Source organism: Oncorhynchus tshawytscha, linkage group LG01 (genome assembly GCF_018296145.1).
Source record: "Oncorhynchus tshawytscha isolate Ot180627B linkage group LG01, Otsh_v2.0, whole genome shotgun sequence".
NCBI lineage: Eukaryota > Metazoa > Chordata > Actinopteri > Salmoniformes > Salmonidae > Oncorhynchus > Oncorhynchus tshawytscha.
Genome location: NC_056429.1, coordinates 11,582,673 through 11,607,965, shown reverse-complemented (window position 1 = coordinate 11,607,965; position 25,293 = coordinate 11,582,673). Strand labels below are relative to the sequence as shown.

General features: G+C 44.6%; 1 protein-coding gene across 1 annotated transcript in view; it reads left to right on the top strand.

Moving 5' to 3' along the window:
• Nucleotides 1–25,293, top strand: part of dusp8a (dual specificity phosphatase 8a) — a 107,765-nt gene that overhangs the window by 32,288 nt on the left and 50,184 nt on the right. The window contains exon 2 of the mRNA XM_024377309.2: nucleotides 3,597–3,735. Within this exon, the coding sequence (XP_024233077.1) occupies nucleotides 3,597–3,735 (139 nt within the window). The remainder of the gene's footprint in view (nucleotides 1–3,596; nucleotides 3,736–25,293) is intronic.

Below are 25,293 nucleotides of genomic sequence, written 5' to 3'. Positions count from 1 at the left end.
CTCTCTCTCTCTCTCTCTCTCTCTCTCTCTCTCTCTCTCTCTCTCTCTCTCTCTCGCTCTCTTCAATTCAATTCAAGGGCTTTATTTTCATGGGAAACATATGTTAACATTGCCAAAACAAGTGAACCCAGATGGTATCAGTGGACTCAGATGGGTATCAGTTAACTCAGATGGGTATCAGTGGACTAGCTTGGTATCAGTGGACTCAGATGAGTATCAGTGACTCAGATGGTATCAGTGGACTCAGATGAGTTTCAGTGGACTCAGATGGGTATCAGTGGACTCAGATGGGTATCAGTGGACTCAAATGGGTATCAGTGGACTCAAATGGGTATCAGTGGACTCAGATGGTTTCAGTGGACTGAAATTAGTATAGTTGACTCAGATGGGTTCAGTGGACTCAGATGAGTATCAGTGGACTCAGATGAGTATCAGTGGACTCAGATGGGTATCAGTGGACTCAGATGGTATCAGTGGACTCAGATGGGTATCAGTTAACTCAGATGGGTATCAGTGGACTAGCTTGGTGGACTCAGATGAGTATCAGTGGACTCAGATGAGTATCAGTGGACTCAGATGGTATCAGTGGACTCAGATGGTTTCAGTGGACTCAGATGGGTATCAGTGGACTCAGATGGGTATCAGTGGACTCAAATGGGTATCAGTGGACTCAGATGGGTATCAGTGGACTCAGATGGGTATCAGTGGACTCAAATGGGTATCAGTGGACTCAAATGGGTATCAGTGGACTCAGATGGTTTCAGTGGACTGAAATTAGTATAGTCAAATGGGACTCAGATGGGTTCAGTGGACTCAGATGTATAGTTGACTCAGATGGGTTCAGTGGACTCAGATGAGTATCAGTGGACTCAGATGGGTATCAGTGGACTCAAATGGGTATCAGTGGACTCAAATGGGTATCAGTGGACTCAGATGGTTTCAGTGGACTGAAATTAGTATAGTTGACTCAGATGGGTTCAGTGGACTCAGATGAGTATCAGTGGACTCAGATGAGTATCAGTGGACTCAGATGGGTATCAGTGGACTCAGATGGTATCAGTGGACTCAGATGGGTATCAGTTAACTCAGATGGGTATCAGTGGACTAGCTTGGTATCAGTGGACTCAGATGAGTATCAGTGGACTCAGATGGTATCAGTGGACTCAGATGAGTTTCAGTGGACTCAGATGGGTATCAGTGGACTCAGATGGGTATCAGTGGACTCAAATGGGTATCAGTGGACTCAAATGGGTATCAGTGGACTCAGATGGTTTCAGTGGACTGAAATTAGTATAGTTGACTCAGATGGGTTCAGTGGACTCAGATGAGTATCAGTGGACTCAGATGAGTATCAGTGGACTCAGATGGGTATCAGTGGACTCAGATGGTATCAGTGGACTCAGATGGGTATCAGTTAACTCAGATGGGTATCAGTGGACTAGCTTGGTATCAGTGGACTCAGATGAGTATCAGTGGACTCAGATGGTATCAGTGGACTCAGTTGAGTATCAGTGGACTCAGATGGGTATCAGTGGACTCAGATGGTATCAGTGGACTCAGATGAGTATCGGTGGACTCAGATGGTATCAGTGAACTCAGATGGGTATCAGTGGACTCAAATGGGTATCAGTGGACTCAAATGGGTATCAGTGGACTCAGATGGTTTCAGTGGACTGAAATTAGTATAGTTGACTCAGATGGGTTCAGTGGACTCAGATGGGTATCAGTGGACTCAGATGGTATCAGTTGACTCAGATGGGTTCAGTTGACTCAGATGGTATCAGTTGACTCAGATGGGTTCAGTGGACTCAGATGGGTATCAGTGGACTCAGATGGTATCAGTTGACTCAGATGGGTTCAGTGGACTCAGATGGTATCAGTGGACTCAGATGGGTATCAGTGGACTCAGATGGTATCAGTTGACTCAGATGGGTTCAGTGGACTCAGAATGAGTGTCAGTGAACTCAGATGGGTTCAGTGAACTCAGATGGGTATCAGTGGACTCAAATGGGTATCAGTGGACTCAGATGGTATCAGTTGACTCAGATGGGTATCAGTGGACTCAGATGGTATCAGTTGACTCAGATGGGTTCAGTGGACTGCTGTACTGGATGTTGTGTTTAAACGCAGACTAGGTGGTCAGGTTGAGATGCTATCTCCCCTCTCAGATGGTCACTGACCACACAACAGTTAAGACGGGGAACAACAGTCTTTTACAGGTGTTGTAGATGTGTTAGAAACATGACACGACATACTGTACACATCCATCCATTCTGGACTCATCCATCCATTTTGTACTCATCATTCATTCTGTACTCCTCCACCCATTTTGTACTCATCATTCATTCTGTACTCCTCCACCCATTTTGTACTCATCATCCATTTTGTACTCATCCATCCATTCTGTACTCCTCCTTTCTGTACTCATCCATCCATTCTGTACTCCTCCGTTCTGTACTCATCCATCCATTCTGTACTCCTACATTCTGTACTCATTTATTCTGTACTCATCCATCCATTACTCATCCATTTTGCATCACTGGCATTTTCTGACTCAAAAACATGTTTTCACTTTTTCTTCATGGATTATTCTATGGGTCAGGAAAACATGCATCAGTCACCTGTGTGTCTGTCGGCCAAGACACTCTGGTACGGCTGCTGTGTAACATGAAGCACAAACACACACACACACACACACACACACACACACACACACACACACACACACACTGACACACACACACACACTGAGGCATGCACACAAACACACACTATTGCAGAGTAATAGACTCTCTGACACACACTATAGACCTGTGTGTCTACCATGACACACTGCATGGTAAAGCTCACAGAGAAAGACAAGGGGGCCACTCAGCAGTGAACAGTGGTCTTGGAGGAAGTGTTGTTTTGCCGAGCAGCTATAGTGTAGTCTTTATGCTATCTGAAGGTCGGAGGGAGCACATGAAAACAACACGAAGAAAAGGGTTAAAGAACCCCCTTTCAGTGGTGGTTTAGAGCTGCAATGCGATAGGCTAGGTGCTTGTCATGTGACCAAAACCTGCCTGACAACATGGAGAAGGAGCCTGACTGGCGTGTCACACACACAGCATAGACAAACACAGGCGCATGCTCGCATCTCTTCCTCTTTTACAAACACATTGTGACAAAGCCTCTACAGCATGCTGATGCATTGAACGTGCTTGAACTGTCCATTTACACACATGCATTTGGATGGAATGTTTTGTATTTAACAGATAATATGTCCTCATTATTTAGCCGTTATTTACTGTTACAGCATCGCTTCCTGGATATCAATGTGAAAATCCCTTTAGATTTTTTAAAACTCTGTCCAGATGGTGTAATACTTTGCTATGTTCCCAAATGTTGTTTCGGTAACCCCATGCACCACCCACCCAACCCCCTCTATATCATAAGATTTAAAAATGAAGATAAATGTGTCCTTTAATACAAACAGCAGTTTTTATCAGTGCAACTTTTTTTACTCATGGGTTATGACAACTTCATATTCCTTTTGCAATGAATGATACTAACCCTAACCTCCATTGACATCTTCTTGCTCACTGGTGTTTCTACAGGTTGAGATGGGCAGGAAACAGGAAGTGGTGGTGTACGACCAGAGTTCCAAAGAGGCGGGGCAACTGTCCAAAGACGGCTTTGTCCACATCCTGCTGGGCAAGCTGGAGGGCACCTTCCATCGAGTCTCCCTGCTCACAGGTAGGCACTTGCTGTGTGTGTGTGTGTGTGTGTGTGTGTGTGTGTGTGTGTGTGTGTGTGTGTGTGTGTGTGTGTGTGTGTGTGTGTGTGTGTGTGTGTGTGTGTGTGTGTGCGTGCGTGGGAACCACCATCCTGGAATCAGTGTTTACAAGCAGATGGTGTTTCACAGCTGATCCAAAGTCAGTTCCTGTGTGTATATAACAATGTGTCCTGCATTGAACAAGTAGGCATGGTGCAGTGTGCCATGCTTCTGTTTGGACAGCAGGTATCACTAGTGAGCATCATCTGTAATCGTGTTCATCATTCTTTCACTCACTATATGTTCTACTCGCACATGGTTAATAATGCATTTATTTATTATATGACATATTGGTCACTCTGTCGATGGAAGGAAGGAATAGGAAAATAGTCATTGTGAACATCTATGAGTTTTGCATTGCAAACCTCTCCTAAGAGTCCCCCCCACCCCTCTCTCTTTCACTCTCCAAGCCCTTTGAAATTGAGGCTTAAGCTTAAATTCAAATATGAATACCTGTTTCTCAAATCAGCCAGTCTTATTTTCCATGCTTAATAGCTTTTTCCTTTTGGCTGGTAAGCACCCTCAGAGTTAGAAAGGAGGCCTGACGCGGGTATTAATCTGAGACTTAATACCTTCACAGTATCTCTCTAGGACTGCAGCGCTGCAGAGAGACAGTGGCAGTAAGCACACAGATGCTCACACACACACGCAATAATCTCCCTCACTCAGGATTGGGAGAGAGACAGTGTGTGTATGTGTGTGAGTGTGCATGTGTGTGTGTAAAGATGTTTCCTACCCCTGCAAATCTCCAAAAGCATAGTAAGATTCACACATATTCACACACACACACATATTCACACACACACACACACACAAAGTAAGCCTGGAATTTTCCATTTCAGCTTTTTGACGAGGCTACCACCTATCCCTCTTAAAAAAAGACCCATCAGCGATTCTCTTCTCAGTCTTTCTGCATCTCTCTCTGTCTCTCTCTCTCTCTCTCTGTGTCTCTCTCTCTCTCTCTCCGTGTGTGTGTCTCTCTCTCTCTCTCTCTCTCTCTCTCTCTCTCTCTCTGTGTCTCTCTCCCTTTCTCTGTCTCTCTCTCTCTCTCTCTGTGTGTGTGTCTCTCTCTCTCTCTCTCTCTCTCTCTCTCTCTCTCTCTGTCTCTCTCCCTTTCTCTGTGTCTCTCTCTCTCTCTCTCTCTCTCTCTGTGTCTCTCTCTCTCTCTGTGTCTCTCTCTCTCTGTCTCTCCCTTTCTCTGTCTCTCTCTCTCTCTCTCTCTCTCTCTCTGTGTCTCTCTCTCTCTCTGTGTCTCTCTCCCTTTCTCTGTGTCTCTCTCTCTCTTTCTCCCGTTCTCTGCTGTTTCCACGACAACAGTGGAAGAGAATATGCTGGTGGATGATTCAACCAATGGGAAAGACTTTTGTTTTGTGAAATCAGGGTCAGTGGTGTTAACAGTCATAGCGGAATAATGTGTGTGTCTGTATGTATGCATGCATTCGGGTGTGTGTTTCGGGGTCATGTGCGTTAACAGTGGTCTCTGTTAACAGTGGTCTCAGCACTGGCAGGGTAGCATGGAAGTGACGGCCTCAGAGGTCAATCTGTGCCAGCTTGACCATCTGACGTCTGGTCATGCATCGTGTGACATTGGTTCTGGCGTCTGGTCACACGGGTGTTAATTGCCGTTTTTCACCTGTTTCTCTTCTTCAGTCTTCAGCATCAGAATTAGATCTTCAGTTAACAAAGTTAATTTATTTCCCCCATCCTCTATCCCTATCCTCAGATTCATTTAACAGTTATTCTGGTTTAATTGTCTCAGAATACCCAGGGAATACCCCATCCCCCCCCCATCCCCATCCCCAGTCTTCAGGGAACAGGGCCTGATTTATGATGTCATTAACGGTGCCAATGACTTCATACCGGAGGGATGGCTTGATGTGGGCCCAACAGCTCACACACTCACTCACTCACACACACAATTCTAAACATGTAGACACACATAGCAGCACAGCGCTCCAAGGGAGATAAAGGAAGAGGGACGGCTAGGATAGAGAGATGAAAGGAAAATCAGCCTTTAAATGGGATAGACAGAGTGAATAAAGGAATAATTGCAGCAGTTTGGTCTCGCTGTCTGGGGGAGAGTGGATTTACTGCCTAAACTGTAATGTACACACAGGCATGTTAAATGGAGGATTAAAACACACACGTGCTGCTATGGACACACACACACGCACACACACACACACACACACACACACACACACACACACACACACACACAGTCCTACCAGGGCCAGTCCAGTCCCCTTTGGGTGGTGCCAGTTTGTTTGTTACAGTGGTTAGCTGACAACAACACTAGAGCATAGCTCTTATCCCATTGTTCTTACGTTAGCATAGCTATCATAGGAGAGAGAGAGGGAAAAAGAGAGAGAGAGGAAGCCAGAGAGATGTTTGTATGAGCAATGCAGGCATGACTATAAAATCAAATAAAATGTTATGTGTCATATGCGCCAAATACAACAGGTGCAGGCCACAACCTTATCTTGAAATGCTTACTTACAAGCCCATAATCAACAATGCAGTTGAAGTAATGGAGTTTAGAAAATATTTACTAAATAAACTAAAGTAGAGAGAGAAGAAAAGGAGGATGTAGAGGGGGTCATCTAGTGTTAGCAGAGGTAGAGAGATAGAAATTAGATGGGGAGAGACAAAGGTAGGGCTCCACTTTATTTGGATAGTCTGGATAGATGGTCTACAGATGGTCATACTATCAACACACTATCTGTTCATAAGCAACTGCTTGTCTAAGGTTACGGTTAGGGTTAGCGTTAGCGGTAGCATTAGAATAAGGGTTAGGATTATGGTTAGTAAACAGTCGGTTGAAATGTTTGTCTGTAGAGTATCTACAGATTAACTATCCAAATAAAGTGTTACCAAAGGAAAAGATGCAGATGATGAGAATGTGCCCTCTGCAGATGATGAGAATGTGCCCTCTGCAGATGATGAGTATGTGTCCTCTGCAGATGATGAGAATGTGCCCTCTGCAGATGATGAGAATGTGCCCTCTGCAGATGATGAGAATGTGCCCTCTGCAGATGATGAGAATGTGTCCTCTGCAGATGATGAGAATGTGCCCTCTGCAGATGATGAGAATGTGCCCTCTGCAGATGATGAGAATGTGCCCTCTGCAGATGATGAGAATGTGCCCTCTGCAGATGATGAGAATGTGCCCTCTGCAGATGAGAGTATGTGAAGAGAGAGAGAATAGGAGAGGATGGAGAGAGCGAGAGACAGCGGTGCAGCTTCCGAGTGAACAAGCTCTGCAGATGTGGAGAGATGAGGACAAAGGCAGAGATTGGAGATAGAGAGAGAGGTAGAGAGGTAAGGGGAGATGCAGGTGTGAGAGTGTGTGTGTGGTCTTCAGATGTGCAGTGACTGTTTGTAATCTCTCTCAAGTGCCATCTGCCTGTTTTTTTCTCGGGATTACTAAAGCTACACACCAAAGTGGAAGGGGGAGGAGAGAGAGAGAGAGAGAGAGAGAGAGAGAGAGAGAGAGAGAGAGAGAATGTGCCGCTTGTGCCTAGATGCCCTACATTGGCAACGGGAATGGGAAAATAAATCATCAAATCTGTATGCTACTGTATGCTGCAAGATCCATCCAAAGCGCTGTACATTGTGTGCAATCATTACTCCACCACCAATGTGTAGCAATGACGTCAGGAAACACGGAAGCCATTTTGAGCCAGAATGCTCAGCACACATTTAGTGACGGAGAAGGGCAACATCTTATGAGTTCCAACCCTTCTTTGCTATTTAAATCAAATAAAGCGTTATTGGTCACATACACATGGTAAGCAGATGTTATTGGTCACATACACATGGTAAGCAGATGTTATTGGTCACATACACATGGTAAGCAGATGTTATTGGTCACATACACATGGTAAGCAGATGTTATTGGTCACATACACATGGTAAGCAGATGTTATTGGTCACATACACATGGTAAGCAGATGTTATTGGTCACATACACATGGTAAGCAGATGTTATTGGTCACATGCACATGGTAAGCAGATGTTATTGGTCACATACACATGGTAAGCAGATGTTATTGGTCACATACACATGGTAAGCAGATGTTATTGGTCACATACACATGGTAAGCAGATGTTATTGGTCACATACACATGGTAAGCAGATGTTATTGGTCACATACACATGGTAAGCAGATGTTATTGGTCACATACACATGGTAAGCAGATGTTATTGCAAGTGTAGTGAAATGCTTGTGCTTTTTGTTCTGACAGTGCAACAATATCTAGCATGTAATCTAACAATTCCACAGCAACTACCTAATACACACATATCTAAGTAAAGGGATGGAATGAGAATATATACAATACCGTTCAAAACTTTGGGGTCACTTCGAAATGTCCTTGTTTTTGAAAAATGTTTGTACATTAAAATAACATCAAATTAATCAGAAATACAGTATAAACCTTGTTAAGGTTGTTTTTGAAAAATGTTTGTACATTAAAATAACATCAAATTAATCAGAAATACAGTATAAACCTTGTTAAGGTTGTAAATTACTATTGTAGCTCGAAACGGCAGATTTTGAATGGATATCTACATAGGCGTACAGAGGCCCATAATCAGAAACCATCACTCCTGTGTTCCAATGGCACGTTGTATTAGCTAATCCAAGTTTATCATTTTAAAAGGCTAATTGATCATTAGAAAACTCTTTTTCAATTATGTTAGCCCAGCTGAAAACTGTTGTTCTGATTAAAAAAGCAATAAAACTGGCCTTCTGTAGACTAGTTGAGTATCTGGAGCATCAGCATTTATAGGTTCGATTACAGGCTCAAAATGGTCAGAAACAAAGAACTTTCTTCTGAAACTCGTCAGTCTATTCTTGTTCTGAGAAATGAAGGCTATTCCATCCGAGAAATTGCCAACAGACTGAAGATGTCGTATAACGCTGTATACTACTCCCTTCACAGAACAGCGCAAACTGGTTCTAACCAGAATAGAAAGAGGAGTTGGGGGCCCCAGTGAACAACTGAGCAATAGGACAAGTCCTCAACTGACATGTTCATTAAATAGTGCCCGCAAAACACCAGTCTCAACTTCAACATAGAAGAGGCAACTCTGGGATGCTGGCCTTCTACGCGCGGGGAAAAGAGTTAGGATTTCAGATGTTTTCAGAAGATGGGAGGAGACTCTGCTGTCCTAGCTTCAGGGGGAAGCTGGTTCTACCATTGGTGTGCCAGGACAGAGAAGAGCTTTGACTGCCCCCATAGGGGTCAGAGGGCCAAGAGACCAGAGGTGACAGAACGGAGTACTCGGGTTGGGGTTGTAGGGTTTGAGCAGAGCCTGGAGGTAGGGAGGGGCAGTTCATCAGTTCCTCGTAGGCAAGTACCATGTCTTGTAGTGGATGCAAGCTTTGACTGGGAGCCAGAGGAGTGCATGAAGGAGCAGGGTCACATTGGAGAACTTAGCAAGACTGAACACCAGGCGGGCTGTAGCGTTCTGGATAAGTTGCAAGGGTTTGATGGCACAGCCGAATGGAGATGACAAGTTCCTGGATTAGGACCTGCGCCTGTTCCTGTGTGAGGTTGGTTCATACTCTACGGATGTTGTAGAGCATCAACCTGCAGGAGGGAGTCACTGCTTTGATGTTTGCAGAGAACGACAGGGTGTTGTCCAGAGTAACGCCAAGGTTTTTGCACTCTGTGAGGGGGACACCGTGGAATTGTCAACCTTGATGGAGAGGTCTTGGAGCGGGCAGGCCTTCCCCGGGAGGAAAAGAAGCTCCGACTTGTTGAGGTTGAGCTTTAGGTAATGGACTAACATCTAACATCTGTCAGCCACGCAGAGATACATGTCACCACTTAGGTGTCAGATGGGGGAAGGAGAAAAGTAGTTGAGAGTCCCTGAGGGACACCAGTAGTGAGAGTACGATCCCCAGATCCTCTTCACATCATCTGGTAGGAGTGGCCTGTCAGGTAAGATTGTGCAGAGTCTGAGATGCCCAGGCCTGAGAGGGTGGAGAGGAGGATCTGATGATTCACGGTAGAGGTCGACTTATTATGATTTTTCAATGCCGATACCGATTATTGGAGGACCCCAAAAAAAAGCTGATACCAATTAATCGCCCGATTTTTATTTATTTATTTGTAATCATGACAATTACAACAATACTGAATGAACACTTTTATTTTAACTTAAAATAATACATCAATAAAATCAATTTAGCCTCAAATAAATAATGAAACATGTTCAATTTGGTTTAAATAATGCAAAAACAAAGTGTTGGAGAAGAAAGTGAACGTGCAATATGTGCCATGTAAAGAAGCTAACGTTTCAGTTCCTTGCTCAGAACATGAGAACATATGAAAGCTGGTGGTTCCTTTTATCATGAGTCTTCAATATTTCCCGGTGATAAATTTTATGTTGTAGTTATTATAGGAATTATAGGACTATTTCTCTCTATACCATTTGTATTTCATATACCTTTGACTATTGGATGTTATTATAGGCATTAGTATTGCCAGTGTAACAGTATAGCTTCCGTCCCTCTCCTCACCCCTACCTGGGCTCGAACCAGGGTTACATCGAAAACAGCCACCCTCTAAGCATCGTTATCCATTGCTCCACAAATGCCGCAGCCCTTGCAGAGCAAGGGGAACAACTACTTCAAGGTCTCAGAGCGAGTGCCGTCACCAATTGAAACGCTATTAGCGCACACCCCACTAACTAGCTAGCCATTTCAGACCGGTTACACCAGCCTAATCTCGGGAGTTGATAGGCTTGAAGTCATAAACAGCTCAATGCTTGAAGCACAACGAAGAGCTGCTGGCAAACGCACGAAAGTGCTGTTTGAATGAATGCTTACGAGCCTGCTGCTGCCTACCACCGCTCAGTCAGGCTGCTCTATCAAATATCAAATCATAGACTTAATTATACAATAATAACACACAGAAATATGAGCGTTAGGTCATTAATATGGTAAAATCCGGAAACTATCATTTAGTAAACAGATATAGATATATAGATATGCCTCTCCTTAATACAACCGTGTGTCAGATTTCAAAAAAACTTTATATATAAAACCAATAATCTGAGAAAATCAGAAAATAAATAAAATTATTTGCCATGATGGAGTCAACAGAAATCACATGATAAATATTCCCTTCCCTTTTTTATTTTTTATTTAAAAAATTACCCCTTTTTTCTCCCCAATTTCGTGGTATCCAATTGTTTAGTAGATACTATCTTGTCTGATCACTACAACTCCCGTATGGGCTCGGGAAAGACAAAGGTTGAAAGTCATGCGTCCTCCGATACACAACCCAACCAAGCCGCACTGCTTCTTAACACAGCGCGCATCCAACCCGGAAGCCAGACGCACCAATGTGTCAGAGGGAACACCGTGCACCTGGCAACCTTGGTTAGCACGCACTGCGCCCAGCCCGCCACAGGAGTCGCTGGTGCGCGATGAGACAAGTATTTCCCAACCAGCCAAACCCTCCCTAACCCGGACGACGCTAGGCCAATTGTGCGTCGCCCCACGGACCTGCCGGTCGCGACAGAGCCTGGGCGCGAACCCAGAGTCTCTGGTGGCGCAGCTGGCGCTGCAGTACAGCGCCTTTAACCACTGCGCCACCCGGGAGGAAAATATTCTCTTACCTTTGACGATCTTCATCAGAATGCACTCCCAGGAATCCTAGTTCCACAATAAATGCTTGATTTGTTCGATAATGTCCATTATTTATGTCCAAGTAGCTACTTTTGTTAGCGTATTTAGTACACAAATCCAAACGCTCGTGCGGGTCCATCCGAACGTCGGACAAAAACTTCAAAAAAGTTATATTAAAGGTCGAAGAAACTTGTCAAACTAAGTATAGAATCAATCTTTAGGATGTTGTTATCATAAATCTTCAATAAAGTTCCAACTAGAGAATTCCTGTCTATAGAGAAGCCATGAAGCCATGTGAAATGCGCATGACCAGGACCTGGCTCTCTGCCAGACCACTGACTCAAAGAGCTCCCATCTGGCTCCACATCACAGTAGAAGCCTCATTCAAGTTTCTAAAGACGATTGACATTTAGTGGAAGCCCTAGGAAGTGCAACTTTATCCATATCCTACTGTGTATTCAATAGGGGCTGGGTTGAAAATCGACCAACCTCAGATTTTCCACTTCCTGTTTGGATTTCTTCTCAGGTTTTTGCTTGCCATATGAGTTCTGTTATACTCACAGACATCATTTAAACAGTTTTAGAAACTTCAGAGTGTTTTCAAATCAAATCAAATCAAATTTATTTATATAGCCCTTCGTACATCAGCTGATATCTCAAAGTGCTGTACAGAAACCCAGCCTAAAACCCCAAACAGCAAGCAATGCAGGTGTAGAAGCACGGTGGCTAGGAAAAACTCCCTAGAAAGGCCAAAACCTAGGAAGAAACCTAGAGAGGAACCAGGCTATGTGGGGTGGCCAGTCCTCTTCTGGCTGTGCCGGGTGGAGATTATAACAGAACATGGTCAAGATGTTCAAATGTTCATAAATGACCAGCATGGTCAAATAATAATAAGGCAGAACAGTTGAAACTGGAGCAGCAGCACAGTCAGGTGGACTGGGGACAGCAAGGAGTCATCATGTCAGGTATTCCTGGGGCATGGTCCTAGGGCTCAGGTCCTCCGAGAGAGAGAAAGAAAGAGAGAATTAGAGAGAGCATATGTTGGATGGCCAGTCCTCTTCTGGCTGTGCCGGGTGGAGATTATAACAGAACATGGTCAAGATGTTCAAATGTTCATAAATGACCAGCATGGTCAAATAATAATAAGGCAGAACAGTTGAGACTGGAGCAGCAGCACAGTCAGGTGGACTGGGGACAGCAAGGAGTCGTCATGTCAGGTAGTCCTGGGGCATGGTCCTAGGGCTCAGGTCCTCCGAGAGAGAGAAAGAGAGAAGGAGAGAATTAGAGAACGCACACTTAGATTCACACAGGACACCAAATAGGACAGGAGAAGTACTCCAGATATAACAAACTGACCCTAGCCCCCCGACACAAACTACTGCAGCATAAATACTGGAGGCTGAGACAGGAGGGGTCAGGAGACACTGTGGCCCCATCCGAGGACACCCCCAGACAGGGCCAAACAGGAAGGATATAACCCCACCCACTTTGCCAAAGCACAGCCCCCACACCACTAGAGGGATATCTTCAACCACCAACGTACCATCCTGAGACAAGGCTGAGTATAGCCCACAAAGACCTCCGCCGCCGTTTTCTATCCAATACTAATAATAATATGCATATATTAGGAACTGGGACTGAGGAGCAGGCCGTTGACTCTGGGCACCTCTGGGCACCTTTCATCCAAGCTACTCAATACTGTCCCTGCAGCCATAAGAAGTTAAAGAAAGGCATTGATGTTTATGGTTAGGTACACATTGGTGCAACGACAGTGCTTTTTTCGGGAATGCGCTTGTTAAATTATCACCCGTTTGGAGAAGTAGGCTGTGATTCGATGAGAAATTAACAGGCACCGCATCGATTATATGCAACTCAGGACACGCTAGATAAACTAGTAATATCATCAACCATGTGTAGTTAACTAGTGATTATGTTAAGGTTGATTGTTTTTTATAAGATAAGTTTAATGCCCGCTAGCAACTTACCTTGGCTTCTTGCTGCACTCGCATAACAGGTAGTCAGCCTGCCACGCAGGCTCCTCGTGGAGTGCAATGTAAGGCAGGTGGTTAGAGCGTTGGACTAGTAACCGGAAGGTTGCAAGATCGAATCCCTGAGCTGACAAGGTAAAAATTTGTTGTTCTGCCAAGGCAGTTAACCCATTGTTCCTCAGCCATTATTGGAAGTAAGAATGTGTTCTTAACTGACTTGCCTAGTTAAATAAAGGTTAAAAAAAATAAAAATAAATAAATCTGGCACCAATCGTTGTCCAAAAATGTCAATTGCCGATTGTTATGAAAACTTGAAATCGTCCCAAATTAATCGGCCATTACGATTAATCAGTCGACCTCTAGTTCACGGTGTTGAAGGCACTGGATAGATTTAGGAGGATGAGAACAGAGGAGAGAAGTCTCGGTTGACTGATCCGCCTTAAAGCCTGACTGGTTAGGGTCAAGAAGATTGTTCTGAGAGAGTTGGCCAGAGACAACTCGCTCAAGTGTTTTGGAAAGAAAAGAAGGGATACTGGTCTGTAGTCTTTGACTTCAGAGGGGTTGAGTGTTGATTTCTTGAGGAGGGGAGCAACTTTGAACATTTTGAAGTCAGAGGGGCAGCCAGTGTTCGGGTGGCCGAACCTCACTAGTCATCTGGAGAGAGAGGGGAGAAAGAGGTCAAGGCGTAGGGTAGTTCTGTGTGAGTGGTACCAGTGGACTCAATAGGCTGAGTGAATGAGGAGCGGATGTCATCAACCTTCTTTTCAAAGTGGCTGACAAAGTCGTCAGCAGAAAGGGAAAGGGAGGGGTGGAGGATTAAGGAGGGAGGAGAAGGTAGAAAAGTGTACTAATCTGTTAATCCTCCTGCTATTGTGCAGCTTCTGCTACGAGCTCTGAACAGGCCTGGAGGGATGACTGCAATGCTAACATGCTAACAGTTAACAGGCCTGGAGATGGCTGAAATGCTAACATGCTAACAACTAACAGGCCTAGGGTAATGGCTGTAATGCTAACAGTTAACAGGCCTGGGGTAATGAGTCTCAGACTGCCTGTCAGTCTGCCAGCCTGATGAAGAAACATAAACACATCATAATAGGGAGACATTAGGAGATGAAAGAGACTGCTCACACAACACACACATACACACAGAAGCCGCTGTGCGAGTGCCTTTAGGCTTTGATGAGATTGGATGTGGGTGTGACTGCACAGTCTACAATGCAAAGTTCAATCCAATTATGTGTCATTCATCTGTGCTCTTATACAACAGGGCGGCAGCCCTTGTGTGTGTGTGTGTGTGTGTGCCGCTGAGTTAATCTTGGGAGACAGACTCTCACAATGCAGCCGTTCACAGAGGCATTCCAAAGCGCTATATAAAGCGGCCTGTGTGTGTTTGTATGTGTATTGGTTAGAGAGACCTATTGAGGAGGTGAGATAATTCACGTCATTCCATCCTGTTGAGTGACAGTCTGTGTGTGTGTAGACATTCATTTATTGACATGTCTGAGGCCTCGCCACCATTCTCAGAATGGAAGCTTTGTGTTTCTCTTTCCTTTCCAACACCGGGGGGAAATCCCCATATCCTATTGGCTATAGACCCGGAGTAGCACACGCTTATATTCAAAGGCAGTTACAGTGTGTGTGTGTTCATTATTCTATATGTGGCCTGTGCAGGATTCAAACCAACAACTCCAGTATTCCAAGGACAGTGCTCTTACCAACTGAGCCAATCGGAATCAATGGCCAAATGATAATCCCAGCACATTTTACAAGCACTCAACTGCTCATACACTTAGTATAATGCCTTTTTAATGTGGGAATTAAGCCACCATAAAGTCCACTGTAATACATGGCGCATATTGCCATTTGGCACAGATTTTGTATTGAATTGCATGGCTTTTTCAAAATGTTTTCTAGCAACCTCACTACATTATTGACTACCAAATGGTTCGAGCTGAATAATGACGGGGATGTGTGTGGCCTGAAGTGGATGTATGGGATCATATGATTGGATGGTTTAGGTTCACAGCTGCATGTTGATTGGTCACAGTTGAGGTCATTGAGGTCACAGTTATTATGGTTGGCTGACATGGGTCATGGCCCTGTCTCTCGCTCTCTCTTTATGTCTCCCTCTCTCTTTCCCTCACACCTCTCCTCCAGATCTCCTTCCCCCTCTCCCCATTCACACCTCTCTACCCACCCTGCCATCCCCCTCTTCTTCCTCTCTTCCTATCTGATCCTTCAACATTACGCTCCAGGGACTCTCATTGAGAAGAAGCCAGTCGTGCCATTAAGAGGTGAGCTCACCATCCCACGGGAGGTCTGGCACATTATTCTCAATGACCTCCTCCCCTTCTTCCTCTCTCCTCCTCCCTCTTTCCCTCCACCTTTCTCTTTCTCTCTGTCTTCTCTCCCTCTGAGCTACCCCTTTCCTCGCCACGCTGATCCCCTCCTCTTATACCTCTCTTCCACCTCCCCTCTCCTACCTTTCCCCATTTTCTCTTCTTTCTGATCCCCTCTTCTCATGCCTCTCCTATGCGCTCACACTCCTCCACCTCCCCTCTCCTACCTTTCCCCATCCCCTCCTCCCTCTGCTCTCTCTCTCCCTCTCTCTCTCTCTCTCTCTCTCTCTCTCTCTCTCTCTCTCTCTCTCTCTCTCTCTCTCTCTCTCTCTGTCTCTCTCTGTCTCTCTCTCTCTCTCTCTCTCTCTCTCTCTCTCTCTCTCTACCCCTCTCTCTCTCTCTCTCCCTCTGCTCTCTCTCTCTCTCTCTGCTCCCTCTCTCTCTCTCTGTCTCTCTCTGTCTCTCTCTCTCTCTCTCTCTCTCTCTCTCTCTCTCTCTCTCTCTCACCCTCTGCTCTCTCTCTCTCTCTCTCTCTCTCTCTCTCACCTCTCTGCTCTCTCTCTCTCTCTCACCCTCTGCTCTCTCTCTGCTCTCTCTCTCTCTCTGCTCTCTCTCTCTCACCCTCTGCTCTCTCTCTCTCTCTCTCTCTCTCTCTCTCCCTCTCTCTCTCTCTCTCTCTCACCCTCTGCTCTCTCTCTCTCTCTCTCTCTCTCTCTCTCTCTCTCTCTCTCTCTCTCACCCTCTGCCCTCTCTCTCTCTCTCTCTCTCTCTCTCTCTCTCTCTGCTCTCTCTCTCTCTCACTCTCTCTCTCTCTCTCTCTCTCTCTCTCTCTCTCTCTCTCTCTCTCACCCTCTCTCTCTCTCTGCTCTCTCTCTCTCTCACCCTCTCTCTCTCTCTCTCTCTCTCTCTCTCTCTCTCTCTCACCCTCTGCTCTCTCTCTCTCTCACCCTCTGCTCTCTCTCTCTCTCTCTCTCTCTCTCTCACCCTCCCTCTCTCTCTCTCTCTCTCTCTGCTCTCTCTCTCTCTCTCTCTGCTCTCTCTCTCTCTCTCTCTCTCTCTCTCACTCCTCTGCTCTCTCTCTCTGCTCTCTCTCTCTCTCTGCTCTCTCTCTCTCTCTCACCCTCTGCTCTCTCTCTCTCTCTCTCTCTCTCTCACCCTCTGCTCTCTCTCTGCTCTCTCTCTCTCTCTCTCTCTCTCTCTCTCTCTCTCTCTCTCTCTCTCACCCTCTGCTCTCTCTCTCTCTCTGCTCTCTCTCTCTCTCTGCTCTCTCTCTCTCTCTCTCTCTGCTCTCTCTCTGCTCTCTCTCTCTCTCTCTCTCTCTCTCTCTCTCTCTCTCTCTCTCTCTCTCTCTCTCTCTCTCTCTCCTCCTCTCCTATTTCATGGTGCAGAGAACAGAGGTTTATATTTAGCTCCAGTCTCCTGCGGTCGTCACATCTGGCGCCAGTGGCCTGTGCGCTCTCACCCTGCCCTGTAGACACACACACACTGGAGAAAAACCTAATACTTGCACTCTAAATAGTAGGCATTTTAGGTATGTGAAAATATAATGTTTTATAGTATGTGGAACTTTGCAAATCAAGTATGCTTTAAATGCCAGAATGTTAAATGCATTTCAGCTTTTCATGTAGAATCGCTGCACACTTTTGAGGAAGAGACTCATGTGTGTTTGACAACATTTGAAATTCAGCTGATAATGAGATAAGCGGACACGCTGTACCCAAATTAACCTATTGAACCAAATGAACCTATGGCGGAACACACATACACGCCTGCACACACACGTGAACACACACACATGCATACGCACACACACACACACACACACACAGTCCCACACACACACAACTCAGAGGTACTGGTGTTCTTAGCTGTAACAGTGTTCTGTAGCAGTGTTCTGTAGCAGTGTTCTGTAGCAGTGTTCTGTAACAGTGTTCTGTAGCAGTGTTCTGTAACAGTGTTCTGTAGCAGTGTTCTGTTCTGTAGCAGTGTTCTGTAGCAGTGTTCTGTAACAGTGTTCTGTAGCAGTGTTCTGTAACAGTGTTCAGTGTTAGCAGTGTTCTGTAGCAGTGTTCTGTAACAGTGTTCTGTAACAGTGTTCTGTAACAGTGTTCTGTAGCAGTGTTCTGTAGCAGTGTTCTGTAGCAGTGTTCTGTAACAGTGTTCTGTAGCAGTGTTCTGTAGCAGTGTTCTGTAACAGTGTTCTGTAACAGTGTTCTGTAACAGTGTTCTGTAGCAGTGTTCTGTAGCAGTGTTCTGTAACAGTGTTCTGTAGCAGTGTTCTGTAACAGTGTTCTGTAACAGTGTTCTGTAACAGTGTTCTGTAACAGTGTTCTGTAACAGTGTTCTGTAACAGTGTTCTGTAACAGTGTTCTGTAACAGTGTTCTGTAACAGTGTTCTGTAGCAGTGTTCTGTAGCAGTGTTCTGTAACAGTGTTCTGTAACAGTGTTCTGTAGCAGTGTTCTGTAACAGTGTTCTGTAGCAGTGTTCTGTAACAGTGTTCTGTAGCAGTGTTCTGTAACAGTGTTCTGTAGCAGTGTTCTGTAACAGTGTTCTGTAGCAGTGTTCTGTAGCAGTGTTCTGTAACAGTGTTCTGTAACAGTGTTCTGTAACAGTGTTCTATAGCAGTGTTCTGTAGCAGTGTTCTGTAACATTGTTCTGTAACAGTGTTCTGTAGCAGTGTTCTATAGCAGTGTTCTGTAACAGTGTTCTGTAACAGTGTTCTGTAACAGTGTTCTGTAACAACAGTGTTCTGTAACAGTGTTCTGTAGCAGTGTTCTGTAGCAGTGTTCTGTAGCAGTGTTCTGCAGTGTTCTGTAGCAGTGTTCTGTAGCAGTGTTCTGTAACAGTGTTCTGTAACAGTGTTCTGTAGCAGTGTTCTGTAACAGTGTTCTGTAACAGTGTTCTATAGCAGTGTTCTGTAACAGTGTTCTGTAACAGTGTTCTGTAACAGTGTTCTGTAACAGTGTTCTATAGCAGTGTTCTGTAACAGTGTTCTGTAGCAGTGTTCTGTAACAGTGTTCAGTGTTCTGTAGCAGTGTTCTGTAACAGTGTTCTGTAACAGTGTTCTGTAGCAGTGTTCTGTAACAGTGTTCTGTAGCAGTGTTCTGTAGCAGTGTTCTGTAACAGTGTTCTGTAACAGTGTTCTGTAACAGTGTTCTATAGCAGTGTTCTGTAGCAGTGTTCTGTAACAGTGTTCTGTAACATTGTTCTGTAGCAGTGTTCTGTAGCAGTGTTCTATAGCAGTGTTCTGTAACTGTTCTGTAGCAGTGTTCTGTAACAGTGTTCTTTAACAGTGTTCTGTAACAGTGTTCTATAGCAGTGTTCTGTAACAGTGTTCTGTAGCAGTGTTCTGTAACAGTGTTCTGTAACAGTGTTCTATAGCAGTGTTCTATAGCAGTGTTCTGTAACAGTGTTCTGTAACAGTGTTCTGTAACAGTGTTCTATAGCAGTGTTCTGTAACAGTGTTCTGTAACAGTGTTCTGTAACAGTGTTCTATAGCAGTGTTCTATAGAAGTGTTCTGTAGCAGTGTTCTGTAGCAGTGTTCTGTAGCAGTGTTCTGTAGCAGTGGTCTGTAACTGCGTTGTATTTCTGTTCTCATCATCTCCCTGTATGGCTTCACATGATGAGCTTGCTGTCATCTTCCTTTTTTCCCCTCAAAACAATGTAAACAGGCCAACAAGGTCTGTGTCTGTCTGTCTGTGTGTGCATGTACACATGTGTGTGTGTGTGTGTGTGTGGTGCTGCCAAAAGTTTCCAACATGACGTGATCTAGCTGTGTCCCTGCTCTCCCTCTTCCACCTCTTCCCCCACTGGTTTAAAAGGCCACACAGACACACACAGGAAGACACACACATACCAGAAGGTGGAGCCATGCTCTGACATAACTTTGCTATTTTGTGATTTTTTTGTCATTTATTTTGACTTTATTTTCACTAAAATGTATCCGCTTTCATTTCTCACAACCGACAAGTACTTTTGGAATATCAGATCGGCAGTTACTTATCTCAATTCCAGCTTCAACTTCGACTTCGACTCATCTGCCCTGGTCTCTTTCTGTAATTCCGACACAATACCGGCGTTACAGAGGCAAGAGAGGGGGGGTTCTGGGGGGGATCTGGCAAGATTAAGGCGAAGGGAAAACCGGCGACCTCTTCCCTCCAGTCACTTGATAATAAGATGGATGACCTCCAATCGTGGGTTTGCTACCAACGGGACTCACTGAAACTGCAATATGCTCTGCTTTTCTGAAACTTGGCTCTTGGACAAGATACCACGCATGGTTATTCAACTCGATGAATTCTTCATTCACTGTGCAGAAAGGACAGTGGAGTCAGGGAAATCGAGAGTGGGAGGGGTTCATCAACAACAACTGGTGTGCTGACTCGAACGCAGTGGAGATGTCGACCCATTGTTCACCCCTCTTGGAATACCTGATGGTCAAATGGCGACCCTTCTTCTTTTGAGCTGTTATTGTGACTGTTGTATAAATTCCACCTCAGGACAAGAAAAATAACAAGCTGGCACTTAACGAACTGTATGAGGCTATAAACAAGCAGGAAAACTTACAGCCAGAGCTTGCTTTTCTGGGCGACACGTCTCCCTCGCCACTAGGGGCGATAAAATCCTAGACCACTGTTATTCTACCCACAAGCAAATATACAAGGCTCTCCCTCGTCCGCCATTTGGCAAATACGATCATGACTCTGTGCTCCTGCTTCCTGTTTACAAGCAGAAGCTCAACAGGAAGTACCCGTGATTCACTCTGTTGAGAAATGGTCACCAGAATCAAATATTATGCTACAGTACTGCTTTGCTAGCGGTGATTGGAATATGACTACATGGACTATCTAAGTTAAACCTTGTATTTTATTTTTGCACTGTTTCTATGCACACTCACAGGGCCCTACACATTCACTGTCACTCCAGCACACATACAAACACTCACTTGATAATTTGCTCACACACGCATAATATGCACATGCATTTATACTGACTCTGCACACACCCAGTCAGTCACATACAATCATCATATACGCTGCTGCTACTCTACTCTCTATCATATATCCTGATGCCTATTCACCTTACCCCTATACATATCTACCTCTATAACTCCAGTATCCCTGTCACCTTACTCCTATACATATCTACCTCTATAACTCCAGTATCCCTGCACATTGTAAATATGGTACTGGAACTGACTGACCACGTACAGTGCATTCGGAAAGTATTCAGACCCCTTGACTTTTTCCACATTTTGTTACTATACAGCCTTATTCTAAAATGGATTAAATAAAAACATTTCCTCATCAATCTACACATAATATCCCATAATGACAAAGTAAAAACAGGTTTTTAGACATTTTTGCAAATGTATTCAAAACAGAAATACCTTATTTACATAAGTATTCAGACCCTTTGCTATGAGACTCGAAATGGAGCTCAGGTTTCCATTGATCATCCTTGAGATCATGAGATCATTGAGATGATCCTTGAGATGTTTCTACAACTTGATTGTGGAGTCCACCTGTGGTAAATTCAATTGATTGGACATGATTTGGAAAGGCACACACCTGTCTATAAGGTCCCACTGTTGACAGTGCATGTCAGAGCAAAAAGGAATTGTCCGTAGGGATCCGATACAGGATTGTGTCGAGGCAACATATCTGGGGAAGGGTACCAAACCCAGTGGCCTCCATCATTCTTAAATTGAAGAAGTTTGGAACCACCAAGACTCAATCAGGGGATAAGAGCAGTGACCAAGAGCCTTGGTCAGGGAGGTGACTAGGAAATCGATGGTCACTCTGACAGAGCTCCAGAGTTCATCTGTGGAGATGGCAGAACCTTCCAGAAGGACAACCATCTCTGCAGCACTCCACCAATCAGGCCTTTATCATAGAGTGGCCAGACGTAAACCACTCCTCAGTAAAAGGCACATGACAGCCCGCTTGGTGTTTGCCAAAAGGCACCCAAAGGACTCTCAGACCATGAAAAACAAGATTCTCTGGTCTGATGAAACCAAGATTGAACTCTTTGGCCTGAATGCCAAGCGTCACGTCTGGAGGAAACCTGGCATCATCCGTACGGTGAAGCACGGTGGTGGACCATACAGAGATGGGCACCCTGGCAAAAAGGATTTGGGGCATTTGGAAATTATTTTAACTTAAATATTATGTATTCATAGAGTGCTGTAACTACCAGTGGAGGCTTCTCAGAGGAGGAAGGGGAGGACCATCCTCCTTAGTGAATTAAATAAAAATATTGAGAATTTTAAATAAAACTACACCAAATATATTCACGTCACCAAATAATTGATTGAAAACTAGGTCTACAGTAGCCTCTATAGCACTCTGTAGGGTAACACCATGGTGTAGCCGGAGGACAGCTAGATTCCGTCCTCCTCTGTGTACATCGGGCTCCCAAGTGGCGCAGCGGTCTACGACACTGCATCTCAGTGCTAGAGGGGTCACTACAGGCTGTATTCCAGGCTGTATTACAATCGGACATGATTGGGAGTCCCATAGGGTTGCGTTGTCCAGGTTAGGTTTTGGCTGGGGAAGGCTGTCATTATAAATAAGAATTAGATCTTAACTGACTTGCCTACTTAAAGGAAGGTTAAGTAAAAAATAAAACATTGACTTCAATACAAAACCTAGGAACATCATGGTTCTCACCCCCTTCCATTGACTTACACAGTAATTATGGCAGCTTCTGGAGGGTGTCCTCCATACTATCCAACCTCTTGCAGCATGAACTGACATGTTGTCCACCCAATCAAGGATCAGAAAATGAATCTAGTACTGAAAGCATAAGCTACATCTAGCTAGCACTGCAGTGCATAACATGTGGTCAGTAGTTGACTCAACTAAGACAATAGTTGAACAGTTTTGAACAAATTCATGTCGTCAACAATGAAGGAGAAGGAAGAGAGAGAGCGATAGCTATATTTTGTCTTTTTTTCACTTTCAGTTTCACTTACTTAGCTAGCTAGTTTAGGTTACTCAAACACCCTACTCAAATAGAGGGATGTTATGTTAGCTGGCTATGATTATCCAACGCTGCTAATATGATAACAACGATGTAGGCTGTGTGTAGCGGTTAGAAGTTACGATATGGTTTGGCTTGGAAAGGTAGCAGCCTAAACCTATCAATGTTACATTGAACTGGGTGAATGGAATATGAATGGCAGTTATCCAGTATGCTGTAATAGAAATAAGGCCATGCTCATTCCAAAAAATTGTCGTCCTCCTTCGTCTTAAACGGTACCGACCGCCACTGATAAATACATATTTAACACACACACAGTAAGGCGCTGGTGTTGTAAATACATGTCAAACACTCCCGTTGAGCCTCCTGGGCTGCTGTTTCCTGTTACAGGCTGGAGATTTTCCATCCCCGTGGCAAAAGCAGGCTACATTTGGAATTCCAGTCGAGCCTAAGGCCCCCGGTCCATCCAGTGAGGAATGCTGCAGTTTGTCATCATTCCATTCCCAGTCTTCCTCATATCCCTCCTGCTTTCACTCTCTCTCTCTTTCTCTCACACACACACACATACATACACACACAATAGACATAACCGTACCCATACACACATACACAACATGCACAAATTCCCACAAATACACACACCGTTTACAAACACAAACATACATACAGACACTTAGGCTGCCACAAAACCTTTGCTTCCTGCCTCTTGTGTAACAACTTCCTATTTCAGATGAGGCGAAGTGACGTCAGGGTCGGGGTGGGAGAGGGATACGCCTATGGCGGGTGGATTGTGTGTGTGTGTGTGTGTGTGTGTGTGTGCGTCAAAGCCATAGAGATCCTCAGAGATCCTGTATAGGGCTGGGAATTACCAGGGACCTCGCAATACAATATTGTGAACATGCTTAGGTGCCGATATGATATGTATTGCAATTCTCACAAATTGCTATATGTAATACGGTTCTATACTGTGATTTTATTGCGATTTGATGTTCCAAACATATTTCTTACCATATGCCTGTTGCAGAGGGATAGGAGAGAGCCATGAGAAAACGAGTTTTGATCAGTCATGGAAATAACAATACTGAAAACAAAGTCTCCCCATTTAAAAAGAAGATGGAGAACAAGCTATGAAGGAAAAATACTGTAGTTTTGGTGCAGGTACAGACAACTAGCACAACAATAATATTATAACATTGTCAAAACGATACGATATATTGTCAATTATAAACCGGGTTGTTCGAGCCCTGAATTCTGATTGGCTAAAAATACTTTTTACTGTTCTAATTACATTGGTGACCAGTTTTTAATAGCAATAATGCACCTTGGGGGATTGTGGTATATGGCTAATATACCACTGCTACGGGATGTATCCAGGCACTTCACATTGCGTTGTGCATAAGAACAGCCCTTAGCCATGGTATATTGGACATATACCACACCCTCTCGGGCCTTATAGCTTAAAAATAATATCCCGATATGTACCTGTATTGATTCCTTCCCTCACCATTAGTATTGATGTCGATGGGGACAGCATGGCTGGTTCCTCTGAGCCTTGCGTCATCTCCATTGTTCTCTGTCAGGACACTCAGCTAATGATGTCACTCACTGCTGGATGGCTGTTACCACAGTGCTGCCTTACACACACACACACGCACTGTTCTGTCTCTCACACTCTGTTTTACTGCAGTGACAGGAAAGCACACCCTAACCCAGTGCGCTGAGATATCCACTGTCCCCATCTCCGCCCAAACACAGCCCTCCTGGGGATAGATGTTTATATAGATGTTTATTTTTACACTGACATGACTTTACCCAGAATATATCTTCTGGTGCAGGGCTCTTCAACTCTTACCCTACGAGGTCCAGAGTACTGCTGCTTTTCTGTTCTACCGGACTATTTGCACACAATTGGGGTCCCAGGTCTAAATCAGTTCCTGATCAGAGGGCAAGAATGAAAAAGAAAGCAGAGGAACTGGCTTTGAGGTCCAGATTTGAATTGATGGGTTCTAGTGCCATATGTCAGTTGGACGGATTCTAAAAAGACTCACATTGTCCTCTAACGCTTTTTCTAAAGTATCTTTCAGACCAAACTTGCCTGTAGGAAAATTTGAATTGACAGGTGTATAAAATCAACCACACAGTCATGTGATGAGAGAACTCGATCCCCATTCACTGGCAAGAGGGAGAGCTTGGTTTGCTGTTTTGAAAAGTTTGTTGTTCTGAAAGTGTATTGGAAAGTTTCTTAGTGGCTAGCTAAAATTTTATTTTGGATCCCGCGATGCAGTTGGCATCAGTTGCTGGGACCACTAGTCTCTGTCCAGTGATCCTGCCGACCAAAGCCGGGTCTGAGGAGCTATTTGGCTTAGCAGCTAGCCTAGCTGTTTGCTAGCTGCCTATCAAGCTAGCATGGTTTTCTTGGGGGCTTGAATGCAGCCTGTGACGTGGTTACCCATTGTGGCTGGGACTGCGGATTGTACCGGGTTTGTGGCTGTTTAGATCCCTGCTGATTGTTGTCTGGAA